Source organism: Corvus cornix, chromosome 26 (assembly GCF_000738735.6).
Source record: "Corvus cornix cornix isolate S_Up_H32 chromosome 26, ASM73873v5, whole genome shotgun sequence".
Taxonomy (NCBI): domain Eukaryota; kingdom Metazoa; phylum Chordata; class Aves; order Passeriformes; family Corvidae; genus Corvus; species Corvus cornix.
Genome location: NC_046354.1, coordinates 5287576 through 5314971, shown reverse-complemented (window position 1 = coordinate 5314971; position 27396 = coordinate 5287576). Strand labels below are relative to the sequence as shown.

Here is a 27396-nt window from a genome sequence, read left to right as displayed (position 1 = left end):
GACAACAGGCAGAAGGGTGAGGAAATGCCAAATCCTCACCTGTGGGGAACCTCAGATAGAGGTTCCAGGGGTGCTAGAAGAGAGTGTGGCTGATGTGGCTCCCCCGCCCATGTCCTCCTCCTGCAGCTCCTGTGCACGGCTGCTCCCTGGGCAGCACAAGGGGGGCCCCAGGGGTCCCGCTGCTCACAAGGGGCACTCCAAGCCTCTGGCACGCTGACAATCACAGATGCCTGCCCCCTCAGCTCCTCTGGAGTACCCCACTCACACCACCCTGCCGCTCTCATTTCCCTCTTCCCCTCCCTGGGGATCTTCTCCCCTCCTGCTCGCTGTGCTCACGGCTCGAGGGCAGGGCCCACCGAGCACCAGGAGCTGCCTCGCTGCTGCACCCAGAGCCCATTGCCATGGGGGACACGCTGCAAGGCTGCTGGGAGCCCTCTGAGATGAGTGTCGCCCATGCAGGACACGCGGCTGCTGTGAGTGTGCCCTGGCAGGTCCATAGTCCTGGGCCGTGCTGCTCCCTCCATGCTGTGCAAGGGGCCTGGCAGCCCCAGGGAGGGATCCCGGGGCTGTTCTCTGCAGCCCTCTGGAATGGGAAACCTCACCCACGTGGGCAACTGTCCCACAAGGACCAGCACAACCTCTGGGGCTCCTGGTCCTGCACATGGATTTGTTTCTGCAGCCAAGGTGTGCTGGGGAGATAAAACACTGGCTCCTGCAGCCCAGTGAGAATGATCAGGGGTCTGGTGGTGAACCAAAGGAACATTGAGTCATCTGAGGTCCCTTAACCTGGAGAGGGGAGTGAGGATGGACACAAACCTTCAGGGAAGGCTGCTGCTGCATTAAGTAAGGAAATATATATTGTCCATATATGAAGACAAGGAATAGCAAGTTTTGGAGTAGATGGCGACAGGGACATTGAGGACACACTGTGTTTATAGATGTCACAGGCTGGCTGAGGTTTGACAGGCTGTAGTTGGGAATGGCTGCCCCGAACATGAGCAGCTGAAACCTGTGGGCAGCCAGGAGCTGACCCGCAGCAGGATCAGAGATCTTACCCCTGGTGACAGGGGTGTCCCCTGGGGAGACAGGCTGGTGTCTGAGGATGGAAACAATTTACATCTAGTTTAATTTTAGTGTGCTAGAGCCCTAGGGCTAATTGCAATCATCTGCAGGTCCACAAGTAAACTCTCACGTGCTTCTTGGGCTGTCAAGGGGCCTGGTGCTTTCCTGGTCTTTCCAGAGAATTAGTTTGTTTAAAAAAGGATGGGAAACACCCTGGGAATTCCTCCACAAACCCGCCTGTGCAGATGGTCCTCTCCCTGCCCTCAGAGTGAATCCCAGAACTGGAACCTGGACCAGATTCTTGGCTCTGCCTCCTGTGGCTGCTTCACTACACAAAAACCACCTGGAAAGTGGCCATGAAGATAGGCCTGTGCAAAAACCATGCAGGGGTACACCCAGGCAAGCAGGTGTGTGGAGACTTGGAAGAGAGCAGGGAAGAGCCAAGCTGCCCCACTACAACAGAACATCGTGCCACAGGGGAATAGGCTGAGACCTTCCTGCGTGGAGCCTGCAGCCAGCCAAGGGCAAGGCAAGATGTGGCCCCCTCAGCCCCCTCAGACAAGTGCAGGCTGACAGGGGTGGATGCTCAGCTGCTGCTCAGAGCTTTTCTCCACTGGCAGGTCCATCCCTTTTCAGAGAGACCCTGGCAGTGCACCTCTCCCGGGGGCTCTGCTCTGTGGGTGCACCCACATCCTCTCCACAGAGGCTGATGCTCCTCAGTACAAGCTTCATTGCCAGGATCTTTGGAAGCCACTCCACAGGCTCTTTTGTCCCCTCTGCAAGCTCCTTCCCTTGCAAAATTAGCTCCTTGGCCCATGCTCTCCCAACATTGGAGCTTTCCAGGGTGGCAGAATATGCTGCTTAATCAGAGTATCTGGAAAACTGGAAACTTTTCCATCCTTCCAGACCTCCTCATGAGCTGCCTGGAAGCCTCTCACCTCCAAGTGTCCTGCCTGGAGCTCCATCAGCCAGGAAGCATCCATCCCAGCTGGCCATGGGGTTGACTTGCGCAGCCACAGCTCCCCAGGACGTCCCACCCTTGCACAGGTGTCCTTCACCAAACGCTGCCCTGCACAACCAGGATTGCCCCCACTCTGACTCCTGGCTGAACATGCTGCAGCAACAGCAGTGCTTACTATCCAAGAAGGAATCCCACACCAAACTCCACAGGGAAAGATTCCAAGTGCAACCACAACCTCACCCCAGAACGTGGAGGGCAAAATTCCTGGGTGCATCCTCTTGGCTGCAGACCCCACACCCGCAGCAGGCCCACCCTGCCCCTCCATTCCTCAGCAAGCCCCAACCAGCCTGTGTGAGCATGCAGACCCCGTGCTGCCCAGCCTGCCTGCACTGCCCGGGCTGTGAGCACTGCCCACCACTGCCCTGCACTGCCCAGCACTGCCCGGGCTGTGAGCACTGCCCACCACTGCCCAGCACTGCCCACCACTGCCCTGCACTGCCCAGGGTGTGAGCACTGCCCACCACTGCCCAGCACTGCCCGGGCTGTGAGCACTGCCCAGCACTGCCCTGCACTGCCCAGCACTTCCCAGCACTGCCCAGCACTGCCCTGCACTGCCCTGCACAGCCCGGGCTGTGAGCACTGCCCAGCACTGCCCAGCACTGCCCGGGCTGTGAGCACTGCCCTGCACTGCCCAGCACTGCCCGGGCTGTGAGCACTGCCCAGCACTGTCCAGCACTGCCCACCACTGCCCTGCACTGCCCGGGCTGTGAGCACTGCCCTGCACTGCCCAGCACTGCCCAGCACAGCCCAGCACAGCCCAGGGTGTGAGCACTGCCCAGCACTGCCCAGCACAGCCCAGGGTGTGAGCACTGCCCTGCACTGCCCAGCACTGCCCAGCACTGCCCTGCACTGCCCTGCACAGCCCAGGGTGTGAGCACTGCCCAGCACTGCCCATCCTGCCCAGCTCAAGCGTGTTGGCTCAGCACTGCCTGAACCCTCTCCCACCACACACTGCCCTGGCACTGCCCATGGTTCATCTCCACCAGCAGGTAGGCTGGACAGAGCCTGGCAAGAGTGGCCTTGTTCAGCACATGCCACATCCCCTGGATGGGCCCTACCCAGGGGCCACCTCACCAGTCCCTCCTCTTCTCCTCCTATACAGTGACCGCAGCAGCTCCTGGGGTCCAGGACAGGTGCTGGCTCACCTGGTGTGTGAACACACATCAAAAACATCACCAAAAAAGCCACATTGCCCCAGGATGGCAGGCATGGAGCTGGCTTGGGACACTTCAAATCCCTAGACAAACCCTACCTCCTGGACAGCCCTGAGCCTGTGCAGAACAGAAATGGCTTTGAGACAAAGGGAATGGTGTGGCACATCCAAGAGACGCTCCCATTGGGAGGGAAGAGGAACGTGCAGAGGTTGGAATGTCTTTAATCCCCATGCATGTGCTCCAGGCACAGCTGCCTCCAGCAATAACAGCCCTTTGACTGTGCTGGCTGAGTCACTTCAGCCTCCCAGGATGGGGACATTTTATCATGCACAGGCCTGTACCTCTGAGGGCTGGATGTCTGCTGAGACTCTCTTGTGCAAGGATCCTGGTGTGATGGGACCTGATCCCAACATTTTTCTGGTCGTTCAGGCGTGGTCCCTGCCAACAAACAATCCTCCTACTTCTGAAAATGAAACCCGACCTCTGAGGAGCTGTGATTTACTCTGGTTCCAGTCAGACTGCTGTGGGTAGCAGGTGGTGTGTCCATGTCTGCCAGCGTCTGCAAGCCCTGGCATCACCCGAACAGTGCCAAGCGAGGTGACAGTGCTCCATCCACGCTTGGGTTTGAGTCCTTGCTGGTCTGAACAGTCTTTGCTTGTCGTGTTCATCAGCTTGTCCAGAAGTTGGCTCATCAACCAGTAAGGTCATACAATCGCAAAATGGTTTGGATTTGAAGCAAGCTTAAGGACCATCCCATTCCACCCCTGCCACAGGCAGGGACACCTTCCACTAGCCCAGGTTGCTCCAAGCCCCGAACCTGGCCTTGGACACTTCCAGGGATCCAGGGGCAGCCACAGCTTCTCTGGGCAACCTGTGCCAGGGCCTCCCCACCCTGAGTAAATCCTAAGAGAATTAGACTCAGCAACTGAGAAACCACATCAGCTAGAGTGGGATTGCTCCATGGGCACAAGAATTTAAGCCCTGACTAAGTTGTCTCCAAGCTTCTGTGAAGCAGCACCTTGCTGTAGGAAAGCCAATGAAATCCAGGGATTTTGTTTGAAGGAGCTGATGGAGAGGCAGGAATAGACAGATGCTGACAGACAAAGGCCAGTGTGATCTGGGATCTCAGCGTTGCTGTGATCTTGTAGACTGAGGTCCAGCTTCACAGACCATCTGTGCCTCAGTCAGTCACCCTGCAGCAGACCTGGGATCCACGCAGATCCCTGCACCATCATCCATGCTCACACCCTGGAAAGCAGCTTCCTTTCCTGGGGAAGCATGAATGTAGGGACAGGACAGTGTCTGCCCGAGGCTTTTAGGACCATGAAGTCAGGCGATGGCAGGTGACTGGTTTGTGGAGTTGTTCCCTCTTTTCAATGCTGTTGACATAAATCGTGCAGTGACCTCTTAAAGCAGAATGTGTCGGCCATCCTTGGAGATGGCCTGGAGCCCAGGGCTCCTGCTGCAGGTGCTCTCCTCAGTGAGCTACAGCATTGTCCTCCCCCAAAGGCCAAAATGCCACAGCTTAGACAGAGAGGGATGCAGTAGCCCTGTCCCAGCTCTGCAGATGCCTTGCTGTCCTCTGAACCTTTGCGCCATCCTCACGTTAGAGCACTGCCCCGGCACCCCGGTGTGGAGCAGCCCCAGGAACCAGGTGCCACAGCGAGGAGATGTGATCCTGCAGGCACGTCAGGGTGTCCCTGGCATCATCCCCCAGGCTTTGGTACAATTATCTGAGCTCTTCCCAAAATCATGGTGTATGTTGTTTATGAAAAAAACCCAATATTATGCGAGGGTGGTTTAACACAATGCGTAAGGACTGACCACAGTCAGCAGGGCCTGATGGGGGTTGTCCTTGATACCAGACTGTAAGAAGAGTCATCCTGGGACACCCAGTGATAAATGCAGCATGTCTCTTCCTGCTCAAACCTGAGGTCTCTGCAAGCAAAGCTGGAGGTTTCTTGAGCTGGAGGCTGAATGAAGAACTTCTTGTTTAATACCAGGGTGGCCCTGTCCATATTATCAAACTCTGTTTGGAACTGGTTTTTGGCTTCTCTGTGTCATGCTCTGATGAAGAGTTATTGCATTCATTATGTGCAATGTGAAGAAGCACTGGTTCTTGTCCCAGTCCCAGCATCTGAAAACTTCTCTAACTGCCCTGCTGCTGTGAAAAACAGCATTGTCCACCACTCCAGTGGTTTTTGAGGTCTCTGAAGCATCTTCTTTAAATATTGTTTGTCTGCACCAAAATGGCTTCATTTTGGAACCAGACCATGCTGATGGTGGTCTGGAAAGTCTCTCAGTCTGTTTTACTGGTTGGAGAAGGGACTTGTAATAAATGGAAGGCAGCAGGATCCAGCAGAAGTGTGACAATGGGCTTTGCTCTAGCACTGACTTCAGATACTTCCTATGATCCACACTAAACACCAGGTTCAGACTTCAGAGAGACAGGGAGATTCAATGTGTGTCCCACCAAAACTCCAAAAGCACTTTCCAAAGCCCCACTCAGTATCACTCTATGTTCAGCTCTGCATGCTCTTGGTTTTTAACAGACATGAATTGTTGTTCCACTTCACTGGGCTGCAGGAGCCAGTGTTTTATCTCCCCAGCACACCTTGGCTGCAGAAACAAATCCATGTGCAGGACCAGGAGCCCCAGAGGTTGTGCTGGTCCTTGTGGGACAGTTGCCCACGTGGGTGAGGTTTCCCATCCCAGAGGGCTGCAGAGAACAGCCCCGGGATCCCTCCCTGGGGCTGCCAGGCCCCTTGCACAGCATGGAGGGAGCAGCACGGCCCAGGACTATGGACCTGCCAGGGCACACTCACAGCAGCCGCGTGTCCTGCGTGGGCGACACTCATCTCAGAGGGCTCCCAGCAGCCTTGCAGCGTGTCCCCCATGGCAATGGGCTCTGGGTGCAGCAGCGAGGCAGCTCCTGGTGCTCGGTGGGCCCTGCCCTCGACCCGTGAGCACAGCGAGCAGGAGGGGAGAAGATCCCCCAGGGAGGGGAAGAGGGAAATGAGAGCGGCAGGGTGGTGTGAGTGGGGTACTCCAGAGGAGCTGAGGGGGCAGGCATCTGTGATTGTCAGCGTGCCAGAGGCTTGGAGTGCCCCTTGTGAGCAGCGGGACCCCTGGGGCCCCCCTTGTGCTGCCCAGGGAGCAGCCGTGCACAGGAGCTGCAGGAGGAGGACATGGGCGGGGGAGCCACATCAGCCACACTCTCTTCTAGCACCCCTGGAACCTCTATCTGAGGTTCCCCACAGGTGAGGATTTGGCATTTCCTCACCCTTCTGCCTGTTGTCATCTGGTTGCCGTGCTGCTGGCCGGTGTCCTGCAGGGCAGGTCCCAGGTGGGACGGTGTGGCCTGGCCAAAGCTTGCCCAGCATCAAGAGGAGCAGAGGCCTCACAGCTGGCATCTCAGTGCAGGTGGGTCCCAGCCCAGCAGCAGCCCTTCACTGGCCAGGGAAGTTCAGTGGAAAGCCTGAAGGGTGGTTTGGCCTCTCTGAGTCTTCTTCTGTCTTGATTTTCAGCAGAGCCAGAATGGTTAAATATAAACTCAGTGCTTTGCCTCTGCCTAAAGTGAGGAGACAGGACTTTCCTCTATGCTCCTGTCTTTTAATACCTGACATCTCAGCATCTCTCTGATGTTTCCTGTCTCATGGGGTCTTCAGATTCCCCTCTCCAGATACCCTCTCTGCTATCTGTGTTGTTTTGGTGGAGATTAAAGTGCAAAGAAAAGCACGTGACTGCAGGAATGGTTACAGCGGCCCTGAGGGAGCAAGGGTTTGGTCAGGACGGGGAGCAGTGCAGTGAGCACCTCATGTCCCGTGAAATGCTGTCCTCCCCCAGTGCAGTTGCACAGCAGCCCACAGGACATGAACATAACTGGGGCCAGTCTGGTGCTCCCCAGTTACCCAGCACGCTTCTGTGCACCCTTGTCTCTGCAGTACCCCCAGTGTCCATAACAACAGCATCCTATAAATCACTGCACTTCCCCAGTAGCCCCGAATTCCTCCCAGTCTTTCGGGTTGAAATTTATCTTCTCAGTCTCAGAGCCCCAGGATACAGGGAGATCTTGGTGGAGCCAGCTCAGCAGTGGGTTCTGGCACTCAGCAGGCTTGGATGGGGTACAGAGAGGTGCAGCAAAGGGAAGAGGGGACTGAGTTGTGGCTTGGGAAGAGGGGGAGGGTTTTTGGTCAGTCCCAGGGCACAAGGAGCAGGGTGAGCCAGCCCCATGGTCTCCTCCAGGCTCTGCTCTGCACCCCTGGCCACAACCAGACTCTGAGGGAATACACTTGTTCCCTCTGATTCCTGGAGAGATGGAGCAGATCCTGCTGAGCTGTTGCAGAGCCACCAGCCCCAACCAGGTCACTGCTGTGGTGACCTGAGGAACCTTGATCACAACCTGAAGGAAACACATGGTGGCCTTCACCTGCCTTCTTCAGTACCTTGTGGTTTTCCTCAGTCTTAGGAGAGAAATGAGTGAGAGTCCGCCCCTTGCCAAGAGCCCTTCCGATGTGATTAAGCTCAGTGCTCCTACGATCTGTCCTGGCAACTTTTCTAGACCTGTTCCAGCAATTCCCAGGACCAGTCTATCTCCACCATGTCCCTCGCTGCTGCCCTCACCCTCCCAGTGACAGAGGAATAGGTGGGGGTGAATGGCTGCTTTTCCTGCAGGGTGCAGGGATCTGCCACTGCACTCCCCCAAACACCTCACTCCAGGGGAGCCCACAGAAACACTACAAAAAGGAATCAGAGCATCTCCTATAGGGAGAGCACACAGCAGCACAACACACCCCTGCGGCCAGGCCAGTAAAACCATTGGGGTCTTTGGAAAGGGAAATGCTCCCAGTGACATGGGGTCTGGTAGTGCCCTTGCTTTCAGGAAGCAGGAACTTTGTTAAATAAGAGATCTATGGCAGGGTCTGGATGGACCAGTCCCTGTAAGCATCCCCTTTCCTCCCCTGACCTCGTGGCTGGGCTAGTGCTCGGCATACCCCCACGGGAAAGGCTGGGGGGGTCAGGGTAAGTGCCAGAGAACAACCAGATCATTAAGATTGGAAAAGCCCTCTGAGATCATTGAGTCCCATCATTAACCTAACACTGCCAGCTCCACCATTAAACCATGTCCCTAAGCAAGCATGTGCTTTAGTTTCAGGCAGGGCTGCAGCCAGAGGGACATGACAGCCCACATGCCACCCGATGTCACCGGGCACAGCCCGGCTGAGAGCAAAGCAGCTCATCCTGCAGCGTGAGGACACCAACTCCGGCTCTCACAAGACAGCCTGGAGCAAGCCTCCCGATGCAACCATTTCCCAGATGGAAATGCCCTGATCCTTCAAGCCTCTCCTGACTCTGGGGTCAGTGGGGAGCGTGTCCCTGCTGGTGCTGCCTGGGGCTGGGTGTCAGTGAGCCCGTGTCCTGGGCTCCCACCCTCCCCTTCCCGCTGCAGCTGCCGGGAGCTGCGGGCTCCGGAAGGGAGGCATCGCCCCGGTAACGCTGCATTAGTCCTTACCTGGGCCTGACACAAATAGAATTGATCAAAAGCACCTTTAAAAGCTCCCGTGTCCCCAGAGTAGAAGGCTCCTCTTGTTGAAATTGGGTGGGAGAGCTGCGGTTTTTCCTCAGTTCCTTTGATTTGTTGCCTAATGCAGGGGATGGATAAATCTCTAAGCCCTGAGATTTAGGGCAGGATTCATACTTTACATCTTCAGAAGACGTAGTAAACAGCCTTATACTCTCTAATCCTGGGAGCAGGTTTGTACCTGCTCACCCTGCATAAACTGGACCAGCTACAACAATTTCACATTGTGGCTGAGTTCAAAACATCCCCTTGGGGATAAAATGTTTATTGCAGAAGATTTTTAAGATGGTTCCTTAGGGAGAAAGGGACTCCCACCTCAAAACCCTGCACAGAGCCTGTGGACTGTCACATGGATACAAAAAGCAGTGTGGCTCCATGCGGCCCGTAGGAAGGTGTGACTGCAGGTGCCACAGTAGAGCCAGCTCAGCTGAGCATGGTTTCCAAAGTTTCCAGAGGAACTTTGTCACTTAGACCTTCCCCGCTGGACAGCAGGGGTGGGTGGCCTGCCTGCAATGACCTCTGTTAAGCAGGGTTAGCAGGTCCTAGGCATGGCCTGATGGCTGCAGTGCTCCTGGATCCAGCTGCCTCCATCGCCCCTGAGGTCACACTGTCCAAGGATCCTGCCCTTCCCAGGTCACTCCAGAGCCTTGCACAGGCCTCCTGGGCTGTGAAGAGGTTTGTGGTGAGGACAAGCTGAGCTGGGCAGAGCACAGCCCTTTCCCCAGCACCTGCCAGAATGCAGTACCTGGACCTTTGAGTTGCTCCAACCCAGCTCCAACCCAGCAGCGAAGCAGTTTGGGGTGTGGACACCGCATCTGGGGGACACCACTTGAGGGAGTTTGTTGAGTTTTATATGCAAAATGTGAACCTCTGCAGATTCTTCTGGGGCACGTTGCCACACCGTGTCCCGGGGGGTACCTGCTCACAGTCTGTGGGATGGGACACAGTTCCCCAGTCACCACGGGGCAGGTTTGCCAGCGTGGGTTTAACATCTGACCCCACACCTCCTCGTAGCTTTGCATCCCCCCAGGATGGCTGCAAGTCCCTGCTCATGGCCAGTGCCAGAGGCTGGGGAGAGGCAGGGACAGGGATTGTTCTGTGGGGAGGAGCAAGTTACTTACAGAATCTTCAGGCTGTAGAGGCCAGAGAAAGCTTCCCCTGGGATCCTGGAGATCTGGTTTCCAGAGAGGCGTCTGCAGTGAGAAGAGGAGCCAGTCATGTGTCAACATCTTTGTGATGACAGTCCCTTGTCTGCAGAGGCTTAACAACTCATGCATCCTGCCACTGTCCCCTGGAGGGGAGGCTGCAGCACCTGAAAGCTGAGCCACAATCCTGAGCTTGGGCAGCTTCTGCACATCATCCTCTCGCACAGCCCGCAGAACAGGCAAAAAAAATCACAACTCCTGCCAGACCTGAATCCAACATTTTCAGCATCCATAGACGCTCGTGGCTCAAAGCCATTTCCTGGATGGACACAGAGGTCCCCACTCCACAGGAATTACAGCACAGGCAGTGACCAGCCTGCAGACCCTGCCCTACGGAGGCCCTGGCAGAGGGAGTGGAGCAGGGGAGAGCTGTCTCTGCCCCTGCATGGCTCTGGGAGGACTGTCCCCAAATCCTGGCTGATGAATGAGGGTGAAGGGATGGGAGAAGAAGACGAAGTGAGGAGCAGCATCACAGTAGAAAATGAGACATATCTGGGACATAGAGCAAAGAGCAGGGGACAACATTCAGGTCTTACTGAAAGAATTTATTAAAGGAAACCCAGGGGATTTGCCGTTGTACAGCATCACCTGATCTTAGAACTCAAATTTTAACCAGGCCCAGAGCAGGCTGGGGCATTAAAAGGTATTTGCATTTTTCCCTGACATTAGAAACTGCATCACTGTTATCATCAGGGCATGTGGTGGAGCCAGGAGTGAAGTTCAGAACTCCTGAGTCTAGGCTTGACCTAGAGGAGAGGTGAATTTTCTCCTTCTCCTTCTGTTTCACCCATGAGGACAGACATGGACCAACTCTCAGCACCCATCAGCCAGAAATCATAAAGACAGGTTCAGCAGCCTGATTGAGACCCTAAACTGCTACTGAATTTGGGCAAGAAACTTGTCTACTTGACTTGGACTGGAATATTGCATCTCCAAAACAGAGATAGTGAACATCATCTGTGACCAGGCTCATCCTCACTCTCACAGAAAGTCCAAAGAGGTTGGGCACAGACGCTGGCAAAGGCATTCATTAAACTTCTGACAACGCTTGTTCCTTTTGAGGCATTTTCCCCGGGAAGGAGGCAGGTGTGGAGGCTGAGCAGTGCAGCCCCGGTGGAAGCGGAGCCCTTGGGAGCCAGGGCTCTGCAGAGCTCACGGAAGGGACCGCGCTGACGGAGGCACAGCAGCCGTGGGTGGGTGCCCGAGCGCTCTCCCGCTCTGTCTCTCCCCTCGGGAATCTGGAGAAAATTGCTCCCGTAATTAGGCCTCTGACAGCATAAACAGCACAGGGTCGTCTCTTTAATGTGTGTGAGCAGGTTGTAACCTGCCTCTCGCAGCTCATGAGCTGCCTGGCAGGCTGGGCTATTTGTCACTTGGGGGCTGTGATTTGGGGTAATTGCTCCTTTTGATTGCCGATTTCCACATGGGAGGGAGTGTTGTCCGGGAGGCTGGAGTGCTTGCCTGGAGGGGAGGTGTTCCTGCACGGCATCCTCAGCCCGCTCCCTGCATCCGTCCTGCCTGGCTGTGTCTGTCCTCACCTCCCCGGAGCTCCGGGCTGCCCCAGCCTCCACTGCCAGCAGCTTACACGTACTCCCGGCTAAATGTGCCTCTCGGCTTCTTTCCTGGCAGCTCCGCGCCTCTCTGTTCACTTTCCTGGGTGTGTTTGAGTGTTTGCCAGGTCCCTTAAATGGATCTGGGACCTCCAGGATCAGCAGGAGAGGAATGTGAAGCTTAAACGGAGCCCAGGCTGGGGCTGCTGGCCTCAGAACAGGGTGGCGGGGAGCTCCAGGTGCGGGTGGGACACATGCAGAGCCAGCTTGTGGCATCTCAGCACCGCGGGTAACACAGAACATAAGGGGGAAAATCACTCTGTGGTGGATGCCCTGGTTTCACTGGGTCCTGGCTCGGGTGAATTTAGAGGTGCCAAGCATCCCCCAGCCCCAGAGAAGGCACCAGGCCTCACTGCTGCTGCTGTGCCCGCCCTCGGCCATGCTGCCCTGAGACTGTGCCTTGTCCCTGGCTCACCTCTGGCCTCTGGCCCTTCTCTCCATACTTTTACCTCCTCCCTGCCACCGAGGCAGCCCAGCTCCTCTCCCCAAGGTTAGAGGTCCATGCCAAGCCAGGAGCAGGCACAAAGGGAGCCACCAAACGCAGCCACTTCTCTGAAGTCACCTCCCAGGGCAATTGACAGTGTCATTGGGGTCCAAGATGGGCTCTGCTCACTTCTGTGCAGGGACTGGGAGGTGGGACACGTCTGTTTGTGCACACAGGCTGAGTCTTCACTTTCCTAGAGGGGTGTGTGGCTGGGACATGCACACAGGGCCTGGAGGTGTGGGGTTTGGAGGTTTGCTGGACCTCCCAGGACAGGTGCTGCATGATGCTGGGAGTGGTAGCCAAGTGCTCCAGGCAAAGGAGCACAGCTGTCCCATCTGCCCGAGAGCAGATCAGGAATGGGTGAGTCTTTTGGGGTGTCCTGTCGAGCAGGAAGGGTGGCCTCTGGAAAGGTGTCATAGAACCACGGAACAGTTTAAGCGGGAAGGGACCTTAAAACTCATCCCATTCCACCTCCTGCCATGGGCAGGGACACCTCCCACTGTCCCAGGCTGCTCCAAGCCCCATCCAACCTGGCCTTGGACACTTCCAGGGATGGGGCAGCCACAGCTTCTCTGGGCACCCTGTGCCAAGGCCTCCCCACCCTCACAGTGTGGAATTCCTTCCCAATATCCAGTCTAACCCTGCCCTCTGGCAGTGGGAAGTCATTCCCTGTGTCCTGTCCCTCCAGGACCTTGTCCCAAGTCCCTCTCCATCTCCCTTGGAGCCCCTGTAGGCACTGAGAGGGGCTCTAAAGTCTCCCTGGAGCCTTCTCCAGGCTGAACATGCCCAGCTTCTCCAGAGCAGAAGGGCTCCAGTTCTTGGAGCATCTTCCTGCCCATCCTTTGCTTTCACACCAGTAACTCCTGTGCCAGTTCATGTAAGAGACCCAAGACATAAAATTATTCCTGTGTGTGACCCTTCCTCTGTCCATGGTCACCTGGCAGTCTTCCAAGTGCTTGGTTCCTTCTGTCCCTCTCACTCAAACTCTCCAGCAATTCCCCTGCTTGGCAGACAGGCACCCATTGAATACATCTGCAGAATTCAGATCCCACAGGAAATGCAGTGAAATGGTTCCTTCCTTTCTATTTAAAATGGAACAATAACATTTGAAGTGAGGCTGTCAGTGCCACATCCCCTGAGACAGCTCTTGATTTACTCCTTCTGTGGAGGAGACTTGAGCCAATAACCCCACCAAGAAGGACAGAGAGGCACTGCCTTTGCCCTAAGCACAGGGAAGAGGAGCTGTTCTTGCAGGGCTGAATTTCTGGTCCACAGCACATGAGCTCAGCTCTAGGCCTGCTCAGAGCTCTTTTTAGGACAGACTTGATTCAGTGGTGTGTCCTGCTGTGCTGAAGTTTACACTGTGCCATAGGGTTGGGAGAAAGAGAAAGCTCTGGATTTAAAGCGACTGACAGAAGAAGGAGAGAAGGGGCAGGTAGAGGGGAAGGGTGGCAGCTGGGTATGGCTGGCTTGCTTCAGAAAGCTCATGGTGGATTTTAGATTCTGCCACCCCCTCTCCCCTTCCACCACTCCCGTGATTTCTGGGAACATTCCTCCAGGCTTTGATCTGCATTCCCAATACACTCCAAGTTGGAACAAACTCATGGTTTACCACCTTATGGTTGCTGCTGTTCAGTTACCACAGGCTCAACCCTCCTGTATCTTGGGCTTCTTGGTCATGCTACAACTTCCATGGCACGCCCAAAGGCTGTGCTGGGCAAGATCGCTCATGTCAGGTGCTCAGGCAGCTCGGTGATGCTCTTATCACTCACATTAGGAGGCAGGAACGTTGCCCATTGGCAGGACAGGACAAACATGTGTGTCCATATCCCAGTGAAATTTTCCCCTTGCCAGACTTTTATTGAGCGTGTCGGCCGCCCCTTTGATCTGCTGCTCCGGCTGGTTTCTCAAGCGCTCACACTCTCGAGGCAGAGTGCCCAGACACTCCATGCTCTTGCCTAAACAGTGTCATCATGCCAAGCCTGGGCCTTCCCCTGGGCACACAGGGGACCACAGGCCCTGTGTCATGCCTGAGTTTGTTCTTGTGCTGGTGCAAAACAGGAATGAAGCCAATTAAGTCAACAAGTGAAAACATGGTACATTTGAGAAAAGGGCCAGGCCTGGACTCTTCCTTCTCACACAGGAATCTGCAGCTGGTCCTAGCCTGGTATCTCCTGAAGATGCCTCTAATGTGGTCTTTGCTGTCTCACTCCATCCCTGAGGAGAAGACTGTGCCTGTTTCTAGCTCTGCTCGCTGTACCCCCCTTGAATGCCTGTTCCAACTCGATAGATTGATCGCATTTGTTCTTTTGTTTATGGTCCTCAAGCCAGTTTTCAACCCACATGAATGTTCATATGCAAGCCAGTTTGGGTTCATTTGCCAAGAAATATTAGTAAGACACAGCTCCTTAATGAACAGGACACTGAACACCTTCACTCCATCTCTTTATATTAGAAACTGCAAAGGTTTTCAGTTTGTTCCCTCCAAATCTTCAGAGCAGTTTTGACTTTTGACTCTACTTTTGGTGCTCCACTCAGGGTACCCCAGAACACAGTTAGTCATATGGAAAGCTGTTTTCAGGAAAATTTGGGCCAGCTATCCCAGCTAGGAAGGCTTTTTCAGTTGCTGAACACTCTCCCTGGTCTAAATGGAGTAGAAATAGAATGGGAGTCTCTAAATTTTCAAAACATTTTGAATTTGATTTGGGCAGCTGCAATAACTTGGCCTCATTGGTCAGTGCTCATGATAGACAACCCGTTAGAAGCCCTTCTCTCCTGTCCTCACCTGCACCTTAGCCTGCGCTGAGGACAGTCCTCACGCCAGGCACAGGGATGACCTTCGGACGGCTTCATCAGAGGAATTATCCTTTGACACTCTCTGTGCTTTTGCTCACCCGCTGAATTGATGAGCAGCACCATCCTCTGCCAAGGACTGGTGCCAGCCAGGGGGGCAGAAAGTCCTGGATGAACCAGAGATAGTCTCCTTGTTGCCAACGAGTTGTACCCTGGTGCCTTCTCTGCACAGGAGCTGTGCAGAATCCTGGGGGAACCACAGAGGCCAAGAATTCAGAGCTGCGGTTCTTAAGCTGTGGCCACCTGGAAAGAGAGGGCTGTGCCAGGCAAGGTGACTACCAAGGGAGCAGTGATTCTGCCTCCAAACCCCAGCGTGGCAAAGCAAGGTCATGGCCCTACAAGCATTTATGTCTTTATAAGAGACCTCTCCAGCCTGCTGTGCCATGGAAACCCACCAAAGCTGCTGTCTCAGAAGTCCCCTACTCCAGACACGTTATTGCACTGCTCCAGAAACAGCTTCTCACCACGGTGCCAGCACACATGAGCACTGCCCAGAAATGCCAGCACCCCTTCCACGGAAGAGCTGTCACTCCCGAAGGAGTTGTGCCCCACAGCCAGCAACACTGCAGTGCTGCCTCCTACCAGAGTGGCAGTGCCTTGGAGAGAGACCCTGTGCTGGACTACCCCCCCAGAGGGGGATGTTCCAGATGCCTGGGAGCTGATACGGGGGGTGGGGGTGCTCTAAGAGCAGGTAAGGGCACCCAGGAACAGCGCTGGTGCCCCGTGAGCTGTGGTGGCTCCACTGGTCTCTGGACCCGCATGGGAACAGGAGTGAGAAGGGGGTTCCCTCACAGGTGCAAGGGAGAACAGGGCTGCTGCATTCACATTCCCAGCATACATGCCTGCATTTTGTTTCATTTTGCTTTTGTGCTCTTTCTTGGTCCCCCAGCCTGGCAGAGAGGGCCACGGCAGGTCCTGAGCGTGTGGTCCTGAGCCTGCTGCGCCGCCTCGACGGCACTCCCCGTGACGGTGAGTCCCTCTGCCCGTGGGGCCCGAGAAGAGGCAGGTGAAAGAGCCAGTGGCTGGGAAGGGGTCTGATCTTGCCGCTGTGCCCCGAAGCAAGAGGTGAATGGCAATGAACACCTGCCTTTGGCTGCAGTTTCTCCTCTTGGCACCGAGCGCTCGTGCTTGGATTCAAAGCGCGGTAACAAAGCCCTTGCCGGCGAACACATTTCAACATGTTATTATTCCCAGGCCGGCTTTCAAGATCTCTTTCTATTCCTTCTGTACTGATTGCTCTTGTTTCTCTTGGCTCCCAACTCTGGCTTTTCAGGCTTCATTAACTGGAATTTATTAGCAACTTTAAACAATCTTCCTGCTGCCAAAAAGAGAGAAAGAAAAGAAGAAGGAAAAAAAGGAAAGAAACAAAGAGGAGACATACTTAACTCTGGGCTGCTCCCTGCCTGTGTGAGGCCCAGCTCTGAACACCTCTCTCTCTGCAGGATTTCTTTGGAGGGAAAGCCTGGTGAGTGCCTGGGCTGGGACTGTGCCTGCTCACGCAGCCTCTCCTGTCTCTGGAGGTGGAGGGGGCCAGAGGGGGCACAGACTGGTGCATGGCCACTGAGGGCCCCTCTCCCACTGCCTCTTCAAAGGCAGCTGAGTGTGGAGAATCTGGTCTCTGGGCATCCCCTGAGCATGAGAACTAACTGCACTCACAACACCTTCCTGAGCAGCTCACTGTAAAAACAAACGACTAACAGGGCGCACCTGAGGGCCCACTCTCATTGCTGGACAGGCACTGGCAGGGAAAATAACTTGACCCAGACCACACAGGGAGTGAGCAGGAGCAGCCCCTGTACCCTCATCTGTGCCCTAACCACAGCACCCCCTCGGATGCCCTGGGGGACACGTTTGGTGTCCAGAGCAGAGATGAGCCGGTGCGGAAATGCCCTGTGGGACACAGCCTGGCTGGGTGCTGGGGTGGCTTGGGTGATTGCTCTGCTGTCCTCAGGACCCTCCCGTGCCACCCTGCTCTTGTTTTTCACTCACAGGCCTCCACCTGGTGTGGGTGTGTGCAGAGGACTGAGGTACTCGGGGCTCAAGTGGACCCAGCAACCTGGATTTGCAGGGCTCCACAGCAGTGAAACCAGGCACATTTGTCCTTGTTGTCCACGGGAAATGTGTGCTTCATCCACCCATTTTGAGAGCTGTCTTCCCCCTTCCCATTATTCCTTTTCCTCGGCTGAATCCCAGCTCCACGCACAAGCTAAGCCCTGAGTCCAGCTGATCTCTGACTTCTGTGTAACTTCACTTTCATGAGGAGCCTGAGATGATGCTAAAACAGAGGAACAGAAAGAGGAGGAATTGTGAAAACACCAGCTCTCCTCCAGGGGAGCCTGGGCTACTGGGGCTAAATCTGATGAGAGAGAAGACAGAATCAGAGAATCACGGGCGAGAGCAGCAGGGGAGAAGCGCGAGGAGGAGCCAGAGGAACCTGGGCTTTCTCTGACTGTTGAAGAAGGAAGGGTTATGGATCAAGGACCAGGGGTGTCAAGAGTTCCTGGGATGTTTCTGAGCATTAGATCAAGGTTAAAGTATCCTTAAAATGTAAGAGTTTTCATAGGATCTTGAAAAGGAGATTTGAAAATCTGCTTTGAAATTGGCAATTTTTTTTCTGAGGAACCTCTGATTCTTTTCATAAGGTTCAAGCACCTAAGGCACCTTGGCAATAAAGCAAATATAATCTGAAATACCATTTGCTTTTAGGGCTTTACCCAAACTAAAAGGGTAAATGTTAAGAAGTAACCTGAGGATGAAACAATTTTTTTCCTCTCAGGTTAAAAGAAACTTTAGGGATTGACCAAAGTCCCAGAACATCAGTTTTGGTTCACCTTGAACTGAATTTTGTCAATTTTGTCTTCAGTTGCTCCAGCCTGTTACTCACTTGGCTTATCAAGCATGTAATAGGGAACATTAGAGTGTAGATATTAAACTATCAGAGAGCATCCAAAGGAGGGCAATGAAGATGGTGAAGGGCCTTGAGAGGGAGCCGTGTGAGGAGCAGCTGAGGGCGCTTGTTCTGTTCAGCCCCTGGAGAGGAGGACAAGTGGCAGGCACTGATCTGTCTGTGACCAGTGACAGAACCCAAGGGATTGGCCTGATATTGTGTCAGGGGAGGGAATTGGTCACAGCCCCAAGCCTGACAGAGTTCAAAAAGTGTTTGGACAACACCCTTGGGACCAAGATGTGACTCTTGGGGATGGTGCTGTGCAGGGCTGGAAGTTGGACTCGATGACCCTTGTGGGTCCCTTTTAACTCAGGATATTCTGTGACTTTGTCACGCTGTGTGGAAGGCAGACTGGGGCCATAATGCCACCCAAAATCCCTGGGGATGAGAAACCTCCTGAAGGTTTCCATCTAACAAAAGACAGACACTTGCAGCAAGGATGAGCTGCAGCAGAGTCCTCTTCACTGTCAGTACTTCCCTGCCTGGAGGGGGACAGGCAAGAGGGCAGACAGGCAGGTCTTCCTCCTCCCCAGGAGACACTTAACACTGGGATACCTGGATCTGGGATATCTGGATTGTCCCCTACTGCTCAGCAGGGGTTTCTGCTCTTCACTCACTTGGCATGTCCCAGCATGGACAGTTCTGCCATGGGGATGAAGACAAAGGGCTTGGTCTCATGTGCTACGTGTCACCCTGGCAGACATTGGGAATGGGTCCCAGGTAGATGAAATCAGCAGAGATCTGAGCTGTGAAACCTGAACAAACTTCCCTTGAGGATGTCTAAACAAGCAGGATTTGTTTGCTTGATTCTCATGCGTGTCCTGGCACAGAGGGTGATCCCAGCCTGAATGTCATGGTCCTGATGTAATGTTGTGGGATGAAAATTCGGTAAAGATAGAAATGAAAAGAGCAGGGGAAATGCCAGGCAAGTTGCATTACTGGTCAGTGCCAGCCCTATGAACTCTGTACAAACTGTCCCTGTCTAGCTGTTGTTGTTGAAAGAATCAATTTTAATTCCCCATAACATAAAATCCTTCCTTGCTTGATTTCATATAAATTACTTGATTTCCATAAATAGGATTACTGCCTTACTGCTATCAAATTCACGCTGGCACTTTGCTGTGCATAGATACATGGTGCTGCAGTTTGTATTTCTTCCCCTCAGTGTGATGTTAGTCCTTTCCAAAGGAGGATATGTGGCACTTTGAACCTCTAGTAAAATGTTATCTAACAACTTCCAGTTATTTTTTCAGATTTTCCTCTTTAAATTTTTCCCCTTCTCCTGTTTCATTCATAATTATTTTTGGCTGTGGGAAGCTGGCTCTTTTGGAACCTATGAATATTTATTCATTGCTGGTTGGGGCTGCTCTGTTTGTACATGACGTAACCAGGACACGGTTGCTTGCAGCGAGACAGCTGCTAATTGTACACAGCAGAGACTGGTCTGTGTGTGAGAAAAGCCTCAGTACCCCCAGTGAAGGTGGTGGGGGTCCACACTTCGACATGGATGTTGACAAAATGAAAAGAGAAAGGCTGCAAGATGGATGTAAAGTGGTGAAGAGCCCACCTTCTGTGGGCAGCTCTGGCTCCAAAGCCAAAACAGGATCAAAACTGCCTCCTTCTCAGCCTGTAAATGCCTGCTGGGGAGGGGGACTTGGGTGGCTGGGGTCCTTAAATTCTAATGAATTTAACATGCAGACAGATGATGATCAGTTGCAAGATCATTTGAAGTCAAAACCCTATAATATAAAACCATAGAATCATGCAATGATTTGCAGGGACCTTAAAGCTCCCCCCATCCCAGCCCCTGCCATGGGCAGGGACACCTTCCACTGTCCCAGGCTGCTCCAAGCCCCGTCCAACCTGTCCTTGGACACTTCCAGGGATCCAGGGGCAGCCACAGCTGCTCTGGGCACCCTGTGCCAGGGCCTCCCCACCCTCACAGGGTGTGAGGGTGATGTCTGTAATTCTGGCATTTTGGAAAATACCATTTTTGAAATGCCAGTGTTGTGCCTTGCGGTGGTGGCAGGATCTGATTCAGAGAAGTGAAAGTATTTCATTTAGGCAGATTAAGTTGCAGTAACTGTTACACACGCAGTGAGTTTACAACACACATCAAATGCAGCATTAATATTGGTATTTCATGCAACGCAATAACAGTGTTTTGAAGAAACTGTGTTTTCCAACAGAAGCTGTTGTGTTGAGAGTACCAACAGCATGAGAATAACACCTGGAGGTATTTCTCATGGTCAAGTGGAGTAAGACCATACAGGTGCAATTTACTCATGCAGAAATGGTCAACCTCAACATTCTGCCCCCTGGGCTCCCATTTTTGGGGTTCACAAAGGATTCCAGTGGTTTCTTGTGCTGCTGGTTAATTTTCACACTTTCAGAAGTGGGGCCACTCCTTCACTGACACACAGCCACATGCTGATCCCCAGGACTGGGATTGCTGCTGTGTCTGTCTGCTCAGACCTCAGTGCACACTGGTGCATGGTGGGACACCTCAGCCTCTCGGGAAAACTTTTTGGACTTCAGTTTTCCAGGGCCGGTTCCATCTGAACCGCAAAGCGCCCAGGTGTTAACGTGTCTCTGGGCTGCAGGAGGCTGTGAGGGGGACCCTGTCTGCAGAAGGGTGAATGAAGCTCTCTGCTGGCTCTGCTCCAGGGCACAGTGTTGATTTTTGAACAGGAGATTAGGTCCTCTTTTATTTTGGCTTTTGGCACATGCATCATCTCAGCCTGAAGGTGACGACCTCAGCGAAACCCCAAAGCTAGAGCAGCAAAGAAACCCTGTCCCGGCATGCTGTCTGCTCCCATCTCAGCCTGCAGCTGCAGTAGCAGCACTGGGGGCTGTGACCAGTGCTGCAGGACCCTCTGCAGCGTCCCCCAGTCCCCCAACCATTCCCTGCCCCCCCGGCCGTCCCGTACTCACAGCTCCTCCAGGAAGCGCAGGTGTCGGAGCGCGCTGGGCTGCAGCTGGCTGATGTTGTTCATGCTCAGGTCTCTGGCAGGAAGGAAAGACAGAGGTTTCTGATCAGTCACTATGCAGTGGTTTGCACAGAATAAACCTCAGTGCCAGGCTCTGTCCCCTCCCTGCAAACAGCATTTCAGCATTAACATTTGATCACAGCCCAGGCTCTGTCTGCAGAGGGATGGAGAGGAGTCGCCAGAGAGGCTGGCTCCTTCAGGGTGGTCTGCCTGAGCTTCTCCGAGTTATGAAGCAAGTTAGGACATTTCCCAACAGCACAAGCAGTACTGCTGTCTCACAATTTTTGGAGAGTGAACAGGAAGCCCTGTGACACTGCAATAGGACAGTATGTCCTTGGATCCAAGAGCATCTCTCTGTCACCATGGGCATGCCAGCCCCCACTGGGAGCTGTGGACAGACAGCTGCTTTTGAGGAGACAGCAACCCATGGGAGAAGGGGTACATCCCATTGGACCGGCTTTCTCTACACTGTACAAACTAGAGAGCCACACCAGGACTGAGGGGCAGAGGTTGGCTCTGTGGGTGACAAACTGAGGTTAGGAGGTGGAAGGAACCTGGATGATTGTGCTTGTCTCACTCTGTGCCATCTCCAGCTAAAGGCTCATCTCCCCTGCTCAGGGTCTGATAGGCCCTGCTGGAGGAGGCTGTGCTGGTACCCAAAGGGTCCAGGGTGCTGCTGAGTCTGAAGCCCTTTGCACATTACAGGGTCACTGTGAGCTGCCTGTGCAGAGCTCTCCTCATCCCAGGGCATGAGAGTAGCTGGGTCTGTACTGAGTGATTCAATACACAGGCTGCTGTTCAGAAAAAATAAGGATGTTTCTGGGCTCCAAAGCTGTTCTTGAGGTCCGATACCTGAGAGCTGCAACCCTGCCCTCATGAGCAGCTGAAGGAACTCATGCTGCTTACCCCAACCTAGACCAGGCTGTGGCCAGGTGAGCAAGGGAGCATTGACCTTTAAAACTAAGCTGGGGCTGAATGAAAAGCTGGTGTGGTTAAAAGCAATGGGAATAGATGGGTGTATCCCCTCCTGAGCAAAGCAATCCTGGGCAGTGTCATCTGGGGTGCTGGGGAGCCCCGTGTGAGGCAGAAGGGGCTGTTCTTTGTCATTGTGCACAGACAGGGCCCAGCTCGGCTCTCCAGAGCTCAGGCTAAATAGCAGAGGCTGATGGGTGTGATGGGAAAGTGAAGAGAAACAGCAACAAAATAAAGGCAATTTACTTTACTCGTTCCTTCTGTAAATCTCACAGACTTGTGAACCTAGGGAGGGAGGTTCCCTGTCCTCCCTGTGTCACTGGGAATATCTTGGCATTGGAAGGAGGCTTGTGCCAAGGGCAAGGACAGAAGCATGAAGGAGAAAAGACCCTCAGGAGAACCCAGGAATACAAGAGGGACCTCTCTGAGCTGCTCCATCTGCTCACAACACCTGAGATCCCACAGGTCACATATCAAATGCTCTGGAGCATCTCAGCTGGCTTTGGGCTCTGGAGAGGAAACTGCTTCACTGAAAAATGAGTTTATTGAAAAATTTACTGAAATGCATTTGTATTCCTCAGTAAAAGAATGCCTGAGTTTTTCTGGTAAAGAGCAGAACGCCTGGGGGTATAGGCTTCTGCATTTTGTACCATTTTCCACAAAAACACCCAAACCACCATGTTCTGACCAGCTCTGTTTGGCATTGGTGGAGGCAGGTGACACATCAGGAAGATTGGGAGCTGCCTTTGCATATTCTCTGGAGAGGTGTCCTGTGACAAAATCAGGAGCCCTTCGTGAGCCCTTTCATGAGCCCTTTTGAAAATACTCCTGGCAAAGTTTGTTTTTTTCTTTATAACTTTCTCTTCTCCAAAGAAGTGGTAGAAAACTCGCCAAAAATCTATGAGAATTCAGAATTCTGTTTTCAGGATGAGTGCAAAAAGAAAATTGCCTGCACTGTTCTGTGTGCAATGCTGCATTCTATATTATGGTGATCCCGGGATACAGGGGTTAAAATATTATTTTGTGCTGCTTCTATTTTTATTTTTGAACCCCCAAGGGCAGTTGCTACTTAGCACCCATTAAAACATCTTTTTTTCCTACATCAAAGTGTCTCCTGTTTGTGTTGTAATGAATCTGTCTGATGTTTTGACATGCTGTGGAACAATGTGAAAATAACGAAAAATAATGTAAAATGAAAGACTGGGAAAGAAAACACTGATCTGAAACACCCAAGATCTCCTTGAAACTGTGAGGCATGTTCCTTAAGTTGCCTTCTGCTGGCAGTGTAGAGAATACTCCTTGCTGGCTGCAGGAAACACCTTCCAAGCCTCCTGGAACTGCCTTTTTTGTGCCCAGGTGCTCCCCGGGCATGGGAGGGACAGTGCCTACCCCACGTCCTGGGTGGGTGGTGGCTGCAGGGATGTGCAGAGCCCCGCATCAGTCCCAGGCAGCATCAGGGCTGTAGGTGGCTGAGGATATGGGAGGTCAAATATCATTTAGAATCACAGAATCACAGAATCACAGAGTGGTTTGGGTTGAAAAGGACCTCAAAGCTCATCCTGTTCCAGCCCCTGCCATGGCAGGGACAACTTCCACTATCCCAGGTGGCTCCAAGCCCCGTCCAACCTGGCCTTGGACACTTCTTTCCTCCTGCCCTGATCCAGACATAAAAGGAACAAAATACACTGGTTTCTGAAGAAATCTTCCAAAAGGCAGAGGAGAGATACCATTATCCCCTCACTCTGGCAGCCTTGCAGCTCCACAGCACATGGCTTTTCTTTAAAAGCCCCCCTTCCCTCCCTCTCACCGTCCTGCAGCCCTGGGGCTCCTGGCCACGGGCAGGTCTGAGACAAGGGGCTCTCTCCCACCATCTCTTTGGGCAGTGAAGGAAAACCCAGCCTGTATTTTCAAGGTTGTTACACAGGAAATATTTAGAGTCATTCTATTTAAAACTCACTGATGTTTTGGCTGTTTGAACACTCTGGTGGTTTGCAGCCCTGCAAGACTCAGGTGTAACACATCCACACTGACAGCCCTGAAAAGGGGACCCTGAAAGTGCAAATCCTGGCAGTGGTTTGCCAGCTAATGAAGAGCAAGGCAAAGGTTCCAGGGACTCAGTTTTGCCATCAACTCTCCAGCGTGACATCCTGCAGGGATCCCCCACCAGCTCCTCCAGAGCAGGGGACATCACACCCGACTTGGCGTGGTGGAATTCCTGGCCTGGCCTTGGTGTGAGGACAGCATGGAATGTGCAAATCGTGTGAAGGAAGAGCAAATTCCTCCAAGGGCTGGAAATAAACTTCCCAAGCACAGCTCTGGACCCGGTGATTTTTCTAGCCACAAAAGTACGAGACGTTTCTGCACAGGCTGTCCATGCTTGTGTGAAAGCTGAGGCACAGGATTCTTGCCTGAAGTGTTGTGGGAGTAAATATTTGACTTATTACTCATGTAAAGGTGTTGTTGACTTGTTGCTGTGTTTTCCCAAGCTCGTGCTTTTCCTCTTAGTAAGGTTTCTTATGTTATGTACATCCCCAGCACATGCAAGGGTGGAAATGCTTCCTGTCAGAGCAATCAGAGAAGCCGTTTATCTCTTCAGGTGTTTGGGGGTGGTTACTTCAGTCAGCCACATTTAGTTAATTTAAAAGGAACCCACGGTATTTGAACCTTGGCGGATTATCTTTTTCTGCAGCATCCAGCAGAAGAAATAGGGATTCATGGACTAAATGGGTTAGGAACTCCTCTGACCTTTCTCAGCTGTGTCAGTGACTTTGACTTTCCAAGCTGGGGCTCTCTTCTGAGTGACAAGCACCCAGGGAAGCCAAATGAGTGCTGGGTCTCTCAGGTCTGTGCACGGCTCCTGTCATTTGCACTGGAGAAACCATTACAAAGGTGAGGTCTGTACCACAGCAGGCAGTACAGAAGTGCACAAAGAAAGTGATTCAAATCCCAAAGTCCCCTAAAGTCTAAAAGAAGTTAGAAAGGCAGGAGAAGAAATGGGCTGCTGCAGCTTCACCCAGGTTTGCAGTGTAGGACCTGCAGAGGAACTGTTCAGATTCTTGCCTTTGCGTCCATGACACCTCACAGCAGTGGTGCCATCCCTCTCCTGTCCCAGAGCTCCCCTGTTCCCCCTTCCCCAGTGACTGGCCTGTCTGTCCTCTCTACAAGATATGAAATAAAAGCAGGAATTCTTTTGCTGTCAAATCATCCTTCATGGCTGTGGTCTGGAATGCTGCCAGTAGAGTGAACTACTTTACTACTCCCAAAACTGAAACTCTGCTCTCGTACCACCCTGCTTACCCAAGAAGCAATGTCTTTTAATGTTTCTTGCATTAGGTGTAGAAAATATCTGTGCTTTCAAATGGCACTGCACTGAAGCCATCATGGCTATAATTAGTGTGATTTAACTTTCCCCCCTTCCCCAACTAATTCTAAACATTTATCGTAAGCATTTCTAACTTGTACCTGCAGGAAAACTGAGACACAGTTCATGGAAACTGAGCTCATGTGATTCAGCCTTAGACCTTACAACTCCTCTGGCCCTCGAGGGGTTCCTTAAATTATTTTCTTTGATGTCACCTTCTTTCATGAACAACCTTTGATTATTCACTGATTAGCTGATCTTCCTTACCAAAAAATGAGGTGACACACACACTGTTCTGGGTTCCCTGGTGGGACTGCCTGCCACGCTCTCCACCTGTGCTATGAGATGGTGACCACAGAGTTTTAGCTCAGGGATGATAGGAGCTTTAAAGATCAAAGGGGTTTACCTTTGGCTCGGGCAGGCTGTGGTGGTGCGCTCTGAGCCACGGAGCCGTGGATGTCACCGTGGGGAGTGCGCAGCCCCGGGGGGAGAAGGCAGAGAAAGCTCCTGCAGGGCTTTGTGGACGTGCACACTCTGGGCCAAAGGGGCAGGTTCTTATGCTGCTGTAAGGGGGCTGCACGAAGGGCATCATGCAATACTTGCCCGAGACAGGCCTAAGCAACGTCCCCAGGACGCTCCTCTAGGGACAGCTGGGTTGATGCCTCTCACGAACTCAAGATGTCTAAAAGCTGCCCACAAAACTGGGGAAAGATGAGCCCTGCCCATGAGCCCCAAAGCTCCTGACATGCGTCTTCCCAGGCACAAAACAAAGTGCTTCCCCAGAGATGCGCTGCAATGGGAATTAATGCAAGCAGATGTCAACAGACCCAAAGCAACGCAGGCTGAAGCCCCACTAGAGTAACACAACAGGACCTCAGCCAGGAGGGTGTGAGGGTGAAACTGCAGGGATAAGGTTTTGGCTGAGGCCAAGCAGAGAGACCTCAGAGCCAGATGTGCATTTGGCCATAGAAAATTGCACACAGCTGGCAGAGATGCTGTCCTGGGGGACATCACAGGACAGATGTCCTACAGAAACAGCAGCTCCGACCTGTGGCTGGGAGAAGACGCTCCCCAACCACCTCAGTCTACTCCGAAGGGGCAGAAAGTCTGGTCCTTAGCTTCAGCCCCCTGAGGTGCTCTCCATGGGTCCCCCTGCCACTCAGCAGACTGAGAAGCCTGTGTCCTCCTGCCCTCACAGCTGCCTTCAAGAATTTTGTTCTGCAAGGTTTCTGCAAGCTCAGGTTGTTGTTCCTGGACCTTCACAGAGCCTGCAGTGGGTACTCCATGGGCTTCTGGTTTCCCTGCTACCTCAGAGAAATCCAATGCATCTGGCTACAGCTGGAAGTGGTGACAGACATGGCCCAAGTCACTGGACAAGAGTTTCAGTGTTTTGGGAAATGGCCCTCTTGCTCCCTGTGTGTAAGGAGGCAAAGTCACCCCAAAGGACATATCTGACTGACATCCTGGTTTGAGCCTACAGGAAGCTACTAAGAATCCCAGATGGTGACTGTCTTCTCAATCCCCAAATTGCTCTGCTAGATGAGTATGTTCATGTTTTTCAAGATGTTCAGGATATTAATGTGCTCTCTTCCCAGCACTGGCTCAACCTAGCTCCTCTCACTTTTGGTGCTGAACATGTGGCTTCCTGGACCATAAAAAACACCTTCCTTACACTCAGGTAGGTGAGCAGAAATTTTTGTGATTGCGAGGAGAAGCTAATGACCTGGTATCCTCTTCATTAATTAGTTGCACAGTTACAGCATTAAGGCCTCTGAGTCCAGCAGTCTGGTTTCTAGGGGGACTGAACAAACCAGACCGAAATTCCCATCCTTATCCTGGAAAGGCCCAACACTAGGCCTGTTCTTGTAAGGCATGAAACACCCCGAAATCACTGAGCACTGAGCACTGTCTCTGCCTCTCTCCTGGCCACTCTCATTAGCATCCAGTAAAAATGCACAGTTACACCACCAGAAAAGAAGCCCAAAGGCAATAAATGATGGTTTCAGAAATACTTCAGATTATACTAGAATGATTCATAAAGGTTCTCACTATCTCTTTTCCTCTTTATCTTGAAATCTCCTAGGTCACCACAAAATGCCTGAATTGCCTGGGGCAAAGCTGGGTCTGATGATAGAATGGTACCTGGAGCCATAGAA

General features: G+C 52.9%; 1 protein-coding gene across 2 annotated transcripts in view; it reads right to left on the bottom strand.

Annotated features, from left to right (window-relative positions):
• LGR6 (leucine rich repeat containing G protein-coupled receptor 6) overlaps positions 1–27396 on the bottom strand; it is a 151225-nt gene that overhangs the window by 74830 nt on the left and 48999 nt on the right. For both annotated transcript variants that reach the window (XM_019288991.2, XM_010404499.3), the window contains exons 2-3: positions 20852–20923; positions 9940–10011 (exon numbers count right to left, since the gene is read on the bottom strand). In XM_019288991.2, the coding sequence (XP_019144536.1) occupies positions 9940–10011; positions 20852–20923 (144 nt within the window). The remainder of the gene's footprint in view (positions 1–9939; positions 10012–20851; positions 20924–27396) is intronic.